Here is a 12,005-nt window from a genome sequence, read left to right on the forward strand (position 1 = left end):
TTTTCTGAAATTAATAATACAAGGAAAGAACTGTAAATCTCGCTAATTAAGTGCAGAAGCAGATCTTTGTGCTGTGTGTGTGTGTCTTCAGTCATTAGTAACTGGGCTGAGACCATCAAATCATGGTGCAGCTGAGAACCCCAGATTTTAAATCCAGGGTCGCCCAGCGGTGCCAGCTCGGCACTTCTTGACGTCAACGATTTCTGAACGGGTTATTGTGCTGTGACTTCGCTGTCTCGCACAGACGGACTCCCGCCCGCCCGCCCGCCCGCCTGCCCACGCCAGCTGAAATCCACACCTCCGAAACCAAAGCAGTGCGCGTGTGTGCACTCCGGTGTGTGCGAGACAGACGGGGAAACATTTTTACGCTTCAAAATTTTTATGAAAGCCTCCTCTCTCTCTTTCTCTTTCTCGCCGCTCCACCAGACGTGAAACCCGGCCTCCGTAACCCCTCGGCTGTAACTTTATTTCCGTTGGCTGCTGACCGCGCCGAATTTTTCTCGTGGAATAACACGGCAATTCGGGAGCCGAACAAGTTTGGGGCCAGAGCCAACGTTTCCACGATCGTTTCCTGTTGGGTGCACGGCACGTGGCTCAGCGTGGCTGTGGGGAGGCGTCGCCGAGAATCCAACCCCCAGCCCCCTACCCCCCCCTTCGTTATTGCGCCGTTTGTAGGTCCAGTGATGTGGTGCTGTGCTCGCCTTTAACCCAGCGGTAGTCGTATAAATTAGACACGGTGTGCGTGACGCCCCCAAGCAGCTGGTGGCCGGTGAGATGGTGCCGCCTCTAGAGACGTGGAACGGGAGGATGATGTTTGGGCAATCCTCAAAGGCAATCTTCGCCAAGCTGTAGGTTTGGTGCATCGATTTCTGCTGTTTTCAAGACAGGAATTCCGTTTTCTACGTGGGTTTCTTTAATATTCCAATTGGCTAAACATCCCAATGCGTGGCCCTTCTAAAAACAGACTCTCAAGCCTTTGGTTGATACAAATAAATGTCATAATGATTACATCTTGACTTAAAGCACGACTTGTTGAGCCACAAACACACATCATGGCTGAGGTAGAAAACAAACGGTTAAAGGATGGCTTGGGCAGTGGTGTGTAAGCAAAAACAACAAAAAAAACAGATCACGTTTGCTATTAACGCTGCCTTACAATAGGATAATATATAATCGGCTGACATTTCTGACAGTGGCCGTTCTGCAGAGCATAAAGAGATGGTTGGCAGTGAGATTGTCTGACTTATAACCGTAGATTGCATTTTGCACTTAGAACATCCATTGCTTAATTTTTTTCTTAAATCTACAGCCAGGCATCTGGCCTCCAAAATGCAGGAAACTTCCCCCTGTGCACACTCAGTGCAACGTGGTGACGATGACAACGTCATCAACGTCAACCCCGCTGTTGAAATATTCCTTGGACCTGGCACACCACTGCATCCAGTATGCCTATCGCTCTGCCTGTGGCTTCAAATAAGTCGTGTGCCATCACCTCCAGTCTTAAAAGCGACCCAAAAGATTTTCGGTGAGAAATGACGCCTGGAATCTGTCGATTTGATATCTTTTTTTTTACTTTGATCAATCGATGAAATAAAAAAAGTAGCTCTATTTGCATGTAGCTTTGTTAAATATGTGTTTTCCGAGGTCGCTGTCCTCAGATAGACCTACACATGTGTCCCTGGATGGATGAATCGATCATCTGGATATTTGGCAGTCGAGAGGGGCCCCCTTTGCTTTCACCAAGGTTGGGCTTTTTCTTTTGTCCGTTTGCGACTTTTGACCTTGGGGGGGGGGGGGGGGAGGCGAACAGGGCTGTTGGCCACGTTTGCCGTGGGAGAGGCTTACTTTTTTTGCCGGAGCGAGGCGGAGGGGCCCGTACGTTGACCGGCGGGGTGGGGGGGGGGCCTGCCAGGCGGTTCGCTTCCTGCCATCGGGCACCAACCGCGGGGTCGCCAGCGGGACCGGGTGAACGGCGGCTCGCGCAGAAGCCGTCGGAGCATTTGTAGTCGTCCCGCGTCTCCCCCACCGCCCGCCCCCCCCCCCCCCCCCGGAGTGATGGGCGACATGCGTGAAACTAAAAATACGGCGAAACAATTTCCAGCCTCCCACCGCTTGTATAAATCTCTCGCAATCCAATTGGAGGGGGGGGGGGGGCACCAAGCCAGGTAATACAATGAAAGAGGTTTTCCTTTCTTTTATTTGATTTATTGGGTTGTTTTTTTACGACGTGTTTTTGTTTCTCTGTTGTAAATGTGGTTTATTTATTTTTCTATTTCCCCCCTCCCTCCCGTGTTTCCATTGCTTACAGCGCTACTAACGTATGCTTTGGCTATTGTCCAGTGTGTACGGTAGTGGTTGACAGCGACGTTTATTCATCTGGTTAATGTAGTTTAAGCAATTCTTCTAAGTTGTTAAATAAAACTCAACCTTATTATTTATTTCTAGTTGTAAACGTGAATGTATTTGTGCATACATTTTTCCTTGCATTTCCACCCAGATTCTAAGGGTACCCAATCTGCCCACGTACCTCCAAACCTACCCACAATACCTTACCCTGCCCGCTGTCCCGCAATCTCACTCACTCCTACCCAATGGACGTATTTGCTCGATGCGTCAAGGGAGACTAAACCGTTTTTAGGAATTGCAGACCCATTATCGCCTCCTTTCACACGCACATTAATTATTCACAACGATTATATTGAACTGAATATATGGCTAATTTATAGGCCAACCTGCCAAAAGTTAACAAGCTCGATTTGTTGAAGTTTTTTGTCCGATGAGGCCCCATTTTAATCGGATCCCAGCAAACACAAATGGATATTAAATGAAACTACACAAACACCACGTCTGATGACGACGATTAATTTTTGGGGAAAAAAATGTTACTTCACATATTTCAATCCTGAATTAATGAGGAGCCCCACACCCCTTCCCCTGCACCCAACCCGAGGCCAGCGCCTTCTTCCGTTGGCGCCACCCAGACACCTGGGTGTCTCCTACAACCGTTTCTTGTCTCCTCCCCCACCCCCTCGTCGTGCCAAAACCAACACCCTACTGCCCGCCTCATCCCCACGGAGACAATGGCCAGTTTGATCATCCGGCATTTTGGCCTGTGGCAGCCTCATTTTCTTGCCTGCCCAGGCTATGAGGCATGTCAGAAATGGTTGTCATTTTCACGATGGCTACATTCGACGTGCGGGTAGAAACATTCAAATAAATCCATCTTAGTCGTAACTCGGTCTTATAATAGAAAGGTATGCACAGCGCCGCGATCGCTGTGTTCTATTCCTGCATACGGCAATGTGTTCACGAGCTAAATACCGATATTGAGGTTTGCTAGCTACGACAAGAGGGCTTCAGGGAGATAGTTTGTGCGGTTTTTGCTTTTCCTACTTCGCTGAATGTGCGCCGACTACAGTGGGCTACTATATGGTCCGTAGTTTTGGGTTGCATGGCCACTTGTGGCTCGCCTTCAATTCCCCCAATCGAAGGGAGATGCGGACACGTTCTGCTGCGGTTGAGAGACGGCAGCCTTCCCGCAGTGGCCCACCTGTTACGTGGTTTCACGTGACCTTAAACATAACTTCACGGCGTCATTTCGGCAAATGCTTCGGGCGGTGGGCCCTTGGAGAGTGATTGTATGAAAGACCTCCCGAACAATGCAACCTGCTATGTGGTTGCGCTGTGGAGCGACCAGGTGATGATTGCAGGTATTGCCTCGGATTCTTGAATCCATCTTTGCATAGCTTTGCTCTGAAAACGTATTCATACATTTGGTAAAATCCATACCTCGTCAAAAAGTGTTGAGATTCAGCGAGGCTTTCCTGTGTACGGTATTTCAAAAAAAATACCTCTTATATAGCAGTGGTTAGACTTTTTTGTCAATTATATTTGTGCTTGTGTAATGACCGAAAATGACCCCATGCCAATGTGCAGCCTAACGGCTCGTTAGAAAAATAACCAAGGTCTCTGCTTGACCGAAAGAGGTCTCCGATTGACCAAAAGAGACCTCCACAGGGATTGGTCGGGGAGGTAGGCTTAAAGACATTGGAGGAAAAATGGGTTTGAACGAAAATAGGGTATCTGTTAGGGAAGAAGGATGAGGATTGGCTGAAGGAAAAAAACAAGGACAGGAAAGTTCGAGAGAGGGGGCTCAAAGAGGATAAAAGGGGGAGGATCACAAGGAGTTCGGGACGTTTGAGTGAAGGGACGAGCTACAAAATTAAGAACCAAGTTCAGGTCTTTAGTCATTGTGCCTTCAATAAAGTAGCTCCAAGTACTTCGTCGTCCGTGTCGTTTCACTTGTATTCCTGCATAAAAACAAAAAAATGGATTCCCCTTCATAGGCGGAAGGAATCGGACACTCTTGAACCTTGGACTTTTAATTTGAGCCGGGAGTGAAAAGCACGGATGGCAGGATTGGGGGAGGGAGTTCCAAACTTTTGGAGGAGGAGAGGAATCGATTCTTAACATCGAATCACAATGCAGAATCGTGACAATTATTTGAGGTACAATGATGACAAATCATTGTAGATACACCGCATCCGCACAAACCATGGCAGATGCGGATAATGTTAAAATAAAAAAAACTCTCCAGGAGTGTCGGCGACTGTGGTCATGCAGAACAGAGAGACCGTACAACGCATAACGACGCAAACCTCTGTCCACAAATACGAAGGAGGCATCGCAGCAATACACGCCGCTGCTCCCGACGCGATTGTCTGGCTTGACCACCATAATGTGAAATTGTCGCCGTTGTCGCCGTTGCTGTGCATCTACATGAGCAGCCGTACGAAATCGGGAACATTCTACAGACCTCGACTGTGTGCGTGCGATAGTACCAGCAGGTGTCACCCTGTGCTCGTGGGCTGGGGAACATTTGTGCTTCCAGGAAGTTCTACGTTTGCATTGCAGTGGTCACCTGCAGTGTTTCACCACAAGGTGGCAGCGCAGACCGCACGATATCAGTCAGGAGTGGCCTTTCTCTGTGCTATGAAGAAGGGCCCTTTTCTGAAACGTCGCCTGTTGTACATGTTTTTCTTTTCAGGCAGCAGTGTTATTGACGAATGTGCCGAGTTTTTTGTTTGTTCTTAATGATCCTTTTGCACCACTGCCAACGCTGCAGCAGCAGGATCACCAAAGAGTTGATTTTGGGGGTGCCGTGGTGGCGGGATGTTAACTACCTCACCTGTATGCAGGAGGTCGTGGGTTCGATCATAACCCTGACGCCTACTCTATATTTGGAGTTTGCATGTTTTCCCCGTGGTCGTGTGTATTTTTCTCCGGGTCCTCTGGTTTTTCCCTCCAAATTTAGATTCAACGTTCGTTTAGAGTATTTGGCTGCTATACATTTCTAGATGATAAACCACTTCGTTGGGCTACGATTTATGGCCAGGTGGTTTCTGACAAAAGAGCTATATAGCTCAGTGGGCCTTACCTTGACGGTTAGCGCCGATTTATTTACATGTGTGGCAATTTGATCAGTCCACTGCCGGATGTGGCCCTGCTCCCCCACACTGAGTGGGTCATAGGGGGTTATTGGGTCGTACTTCACCACGCTAGTCGGCGTGGGTTGGCAAAGGTGGTGGGCAGCTTAGAAGCGGGAGCATAGGAGTACAGCACAACGTTGGATTTTACTGCACCGCCCTGTTATGCCTAAAATGTAGCCCTGCAGCTTATGACACACCCAAGCACTAGCCAGGTGCATTCTGGGTGACTTGGTCATAGACATAGAAATATAAGGCATGCGTTCGGTTAAATGGACTTGCTTGAAAGTTTAGTAAACTACGGTAATTTATTTGTGAATGCCATATGTACATTGCACAATTGCTCATTGCTCCTTACCATTTCATGGAAGGCATTCAGTCTTAACAAACCATTAGCTAAGATTTACAAGTGCAGCCGCCACAATAATGCATTGCCCTTTTGACCTGGCTTTCCCATAAACTGCAGGAAGCACTTTTTTTGTTCTTGCATGAACCCTGTGGCCTTGATAAAAACATAATAACGCAATTTACAATGTGCACAATATCTTTCACGGACATAAATAACCGTGACCATGGCGCGGAGCTGAGCTCGGGGGCGCTTAAAAGCCAGGTGAGAGAAGTGCAGTCTCCTAAGTGTCCCTTCACAAGATGGCGAAGGTTGAACGCCGCTGCGAAAGTGCAGCGGGGGTCAATGACCAAGTTCCATGTAGAAACGACGCCTGCCAATGACGCTGCTGGTCCTCGGTGTCGAGAGGAGGTTGTGAGTCGCCAAAGACATTGGCGGAGATGTAATTTTGTACCCCAATCCCCCTGCCCCCCTTCCTGTTTTTTGTTCTGCTGCGTCAGCTGATCGCGGTGTATGAGGAGCCGGGGATGGGAGCCTCTGATGAGAGCCCGGCACCCCAGAGGCGGAGCTTCGCGGAGGCCACGTCTCCACTGAGCCCCCCATCTGACGCGTGGGCAGCGTCCGCCTTCCACCCGTACCGAGCCGACCTGGGCCAGGGCAGCGTGACGGCGAGCAACCTGCCCAGTGGTCAGCAGCAGCATCAGCAGCATCGTCGTTGTCATTATGATCATCATGCAGGAGCAACAGCAGCAGCATCATTATCAGCATCAAGGAGCATTGTTGTCACCATCGTCATCATCATCATCAGCATAATTGTTGCCATTAGTATTAAGCAGGTACAGCATCATCATCATCAGCCTCAAGCAGCATTTTTGTCACCATCACTGATAACATCATCATCATATGATCATTGAAATTATAATTACCAGTCACAGCACTATCATCATTATCATCATCGTCATGAGTAGCAGTAGCAATATAATCAGCATTTGATGTCATCATAAACAGCAGCATATATGCCGTCATTATCATGGTCACCATCAGCAAGTTACCGTGACCTTTGTCATCATTTACATTATCACGTTAAGACAATCTTCATCATCAGCTTTATCAACAGTAGGAAGAGTGACCACCATCATAAGCAGCAGCAACAGTGGCAGCATCATCGGCACCATCACCATCATCCTCGACTTGTCCGAGACTTACACCCAGTGTAGATTTTCCCATCGCATGGCCTCTCTGGCCCTGTAGCCACACGGGGACGGTGGTACCCATTGAGGAGAGAGGGGGGCCCTGGCTTCGCTCGGGAACAACAGCTGGTTGTGAGATCTGATTTGAAAAACAATTTTGTAAAAATTTAATTTCCCACAATTGCATTTGGTTGGGGTGGCCAATTTAGCCGCGCCGGTGTCACAGCCACTCCACGACTACTGAAGTGAAAAACTACGCCCCAAAATCTAGTGCTTATCTGTTGCTTCTGAGGCTCCGATGGAAATTCCTCATTGCTATGGCAAGGACCAGTCTTATTTTTAGCATGGTGACTGTTTTCTCCCCCCCCCCCCCAAGTTATATCTTTCAATGTCCTTTCTTTTTTACAAACACCCATTATATTTGCAACCTTCTTCGTACTCGTGTATCTTTCTACTGCGAAAGACTTAAACGCGAACGTTTACCTTGGCGCTAAGGCCAAAGTAAGTATCAGTACAACTCAAACAATACAATGACCTCTTACTGGAGGCCACTACGTTGCAACGCAATTCTGTGGAGCTAATGATTACATTCATCTACTCAAGAGCCTTGCTCAGCCTCAAGATTAGTTTTTCGAGGAAGAGTCCTGCCGCATCGGGATGTTCGACCTATTTGTACGAATGGGTGTTTTGGCTCGGAGAAACACCAGAGTGTCCCGAGAAAACCCACCAAGCATTTGAAATCACAATCAAAGCCGCACTGCAGAGAGATTCCAAAATCCACTGCTTTACTCCTGTCTCCTGGCTGTCTTCTATTCCCAAGCCCACAACACTTGTTTCATATTCTCAGGTGGTACTCTCGTCCAAGTATGAAGGAGGCTCAAGTCTGCTTTGGCTTCCAGGATCTCACAAGATCGGACGAATTCATGGTGCTTTGGTCGTTAGTTGCATTACAGGCAAAGGAGGGAAGGACTCCTAAGAGGACGTCCACTATGGAGATTGATCAATGGATCTGCTCTTGCTTGTACACGTGATGGACCAAATAGATTGTGGTGTGTCAAAGAACCACGAGAGGGATGGCGAATGCTTGGGGAGGCCTTAATCCAGCAGTGGATAGATCATGGCGGATGATATTGATGATGACAGTAAATACCATTCAGACAGAAGTATGTATACATGACCAGATGAGGTCCCATTGAGACGGATGGGTCTTTTTTCTATACGAAGCTTCATATGGGTCAGTTAAGACACATGGAAAATTTAGCAGCTGCTGGAAATCAAAATGTGAGCGCTAAACCCCCCCCCAACCAGGTGGCCCGGTGAGTTCACATCCTGGCTGTGAGGCTGGCTAGCTCACCCCAGAATCTCTACGTGGTTGATTAAGTCAGCAGTGGTTGTCCTCTAGCCAGACTCGTCCCTGCCATAGGAATGAGAAATTTCCACCACTGGCCCCCGGGGCTGAAAACATGATATGACCACCGCACTGCTTCAATGCTCATTTGAGTAGAAAACCACGTGACTTTTTCACTTGACAATCTCTACACCCCCCCCCTCCCCCCGGGCTCTGCGTGTGACCTGCATGCAGGATGTTGTTTGTATTAGCGTATTTTTTGAGGTGGGGGGGAGGGGGAATCACGGACGCGTGCGCCTGCCGCGCACGATCCACCGCCGGCCTTTGCCGTGTCTCCGTTTGGCCCGGGAGCGTGGCCGGCGTTCTTTGGAGCTTCCTTCCGTTTGCCGCGTTTTGAAAAATCTCCGAGCTTTTCCCGAGGACGGCTTAGCTCGGAAGAGAGCGGCGGCAGTGGCGGGAGGTGGTCTCGTTTGCAAATGAGGTTGGCGCGTGATGGATGTGAAATCCGGCGGGAGACGTAAACGGACCGTTGGAAGTCGCCTTCCTCCTCCATCTGCGCCCGATGGGGGTGAATGAGCGAGGTTGCCAATCGTCCGTAATTTTTGTTACGGACGAGTCAGAAAAAAATGTTGCCATTGTCGGTCATAAGTTAAGCAATATTGTCTGTGAAATATGCGAGAGATGTTTTTTTTTTATCGATTCACTGCTTTTACATTTTGCCTAAATAAGATAGGAGCTAGAAGTTTTTCCAGTCACTGCCCCCCCTCCATTTTGCCACATTATGCGTAAGACTAATTTTAATGTTGATTAGCCTTTGTTTTATGCAGTCCATTGGTGACCGGGCTGACACCAATGAACTCCGCCACACGTGGGAATGCATTTTAATCACAGTAGGCTGGCCTGGGATTGATCACAGGGTCTCGCTGGTGTCGGCTCAGCGCTCTAACCTCTGAGCTACCCGGTCACTTTGAATTCAGGAATCTTTTTTTTTTCCCCCCCCAATGTTTTGCTGAATGGTGATGCCTCTAGTGGCTGCAGGGGTCACATCGTCAGCTCTTCTAGGCTTAGGCTGGAAGGTGGCCAGAGTATAGCAGCACAGCAATGGATCCTTGTATCTATCTTTGCAGAGCTTTGAGTTGTTACACCATCAATATGCGTGTATTTTTTCCAAGTACTCCAGCGTCTCATTTCACAAAGCTAAGAACATCACTTCATCTAATTGGCTAAAACATCCCAATGCAGTAGGACCGTCTTGAAAGAAGAAAAATCACTCCTTAGACTCATCGGGGCTCTCCTGGATGAATGAAGGTCGTTCCAAAGATGAAATCAGAATACGATAACCTCAGTTGTAGGGTTTTTCAAACTTCAGAGCTTGACAGACCAGGGACCAACGCGACGGCATATAAAAGAAAGAAAAACAATCTCTGACAATATTTGGCGTCATCTGTAATCTTTCCCCGAACACCGAGAGAGGGATAACATTTAGCTCCGTGTCAATTGTCCAGGGGCTAGCGCCGCATTGTTTTGTCAGACAACACCGCGGCTCGGCTCGTCTCGTCCTGGCCAGTGGTCGTAATGTCACTGTTTTCTTTTCACCGCTGTGGAAAAACACACGCAGGCACACACACACATCGCCACGGTCCTGCCCAGCTGGGTGTTTTGTTATTCACTTCTTCAGCTGATGGAATGGGATTGGATTTCGTATGTGGTTCCCAATGGAGAGAGAAACGCACGTGCTGTTCATTGGGGGTGTGTTTGTGTGTGTCTTTGGAGTGTCGCGCGGAGTGGTGGTGGAGTGGGTTAGAGGCACCGCGCTGTGATTCCCGTCCCCCCCCCCGCCCCCCAGTTACCTGAGCTCGATTCTTGGCCTGGCACAACACCATTGGCTCCGGTATCTTGAGCTTGGCCTGGGCCGAAGAACAATACAAACAGATGAATGTGTCACAAGGCAATGCTTTTTACGTTAATCAGCGGAGCTAAAACAAAGAATCGATTAATTGATTCCGAAGCTAACGATAAATTCATCGATCACGTGTGTGAGAATCGATGTTCTCACAATCCAATATGTTGCACTTTATTTGTTTATACCACCCCAGCAGCTACTCGATGCAGCACGATTCACCACCGTGTTTAACAGAGAACCAAGCCATACATTGAGTCCGTAGGCCTGCACGGTGACAACTCGTGTTCATATGCGTTCCGTTTAATCATGTTAATGAATTTACATCCTTCATATACATCCATCTTTCCTGTAATCAAGTCACCCAGACTGCACCCGTTCTTGTCCGATCTTGGAAGCTAAGTAGAGTTGAACCTGGGCAGTTATTGGATGGGCAACCGGCATGCACAGCAGGTTTCTATATGCTGCTACGGAACTACGTTTCTCCACAGCATTAAAATCCATTGTTTTACTGTACTTCTATGTTTCCACGTTTATGCCCCCAGCCTTCACCAGTCTGCAATAACCGGTGCAGTAAAGCAGTGGTCAAATAAACCTCCCCTCCCCTCCCAGAATCAGAATATGTATTTATACTGGAGGAATCCGATGAGCTATGAAGCTCTTCTTCACAGATGTCCAAGCCATATGGTGCAGAGAGGACCTTCATCCAGCAGTGGATCGACATAGAGCTGCACAAGTGCTGCTGTTACATAAATCTGAATTATAATATTTATGGGATCACTGTCGGGGTGGTTGGGGGTTGGACGGGCAGCGGCGGCGGTCGTGGTGGGTAAACCATCCCACCCACAATAACGACGAGTCACTTGGCAGACGCCAAATGAATAATTCGAGCATCCAGCAACGAGGACGCTTGCAGGCGGCCGTGACTCAGCTTGGCCCTTGGGCGCAACGGGTGACCTCCCGAGGGGTGATAATTGAGGCAGCAGACCTGACCACTCTGATCGTGTTTCAAGGAGTCTCTTTATATATATAAAAAAAAGTCTTGACCGTTCTCTGCCTTTCGAACATTTCTGTTAAAAATGTAAGCGTCTCCCCCGAGTGTTTTAAAATGCTCAAGATGCAACTTGTTTTCGTGTCAGGCAGTGAGCGTGGATGAAGCTTTTGAGGATTGTTTTTTCAAATCTCATGTTTATCTTTGACGGTGGTTTCAAACGACTAAAACGTAAAAAATTAACGAGCCGAGGAATTTGGTAATCGCTGTTTATTGAGATATCAAATTTTGGACTTTGATGTCTTTTTTAACTTTGGCGTAAAACCGGTGTTCAGGATCGCAGCCAACAAAAATAGAACACGTGTGAAAAATAATTAAATAATTAGAAGAAAAGCAGTAATCCCTCACTTTGAAACTGCACACTAAATTATGTTTCACAAAATACATTTGAGAAATGTATTATTATGTTAAAAAACATACATTTTTAATGCAAATAGAGGGTCCCTTTTTGAAAACATGACCCAAAGTGAAATGTACAATGCAGCCTATACACTTAATACATTGCATCGTACATTGCAGCTCTCTTTCAATCCACTGCAGGATGACGGGCTCCCTATGCCATGTCGGTTGTGGAGGTTATTCGACCATACTTCACCACGCCAATCAGTGCGTGGTGGCGGTGGTGGTGGGGACCTGAACCTAGCAACCGACCGCAGCTACCGTCAGGTGATATCCGAACCAATC

General features: G+C 47.9%; 1 protein-coding gene across 1 annotated transcript in view; it reads left to right on the forward strand.

Annotated features, from left to right (window-relative positions):
* Nucleotides 1-12,005, forward strand: part of LOC144729098 (partitioning defective 3 homolog B-like) — a 98,691-nt gene that overhangs the window by 41,427 nt on the left and 45,259 nt on the right. The window contains 1 exon segment of the mRNA XM_078609013.1: nt 6,333-6,519. Within this exon segment, the coding sequence (XP_078465139.1) occupies nt 6,333-6,519 (187 nt within the window).

The sequence above is a fragment of the Lampetra planeri genome, chromosome 31 (genome assembly GCF_965212315.1).
Source record: "Lampetra planeri chromosome 31, kcLamPlan1.2.h2, whole genome shotgun sequence".
Classification (NCBI taxonomy): domain Eukaryota; kingdom Metazoa; phylum Chordata; class Hyperoartia; order Petromyzontiformes; family Petromyzontidae; genus Lampetra; species Lampetra planeri.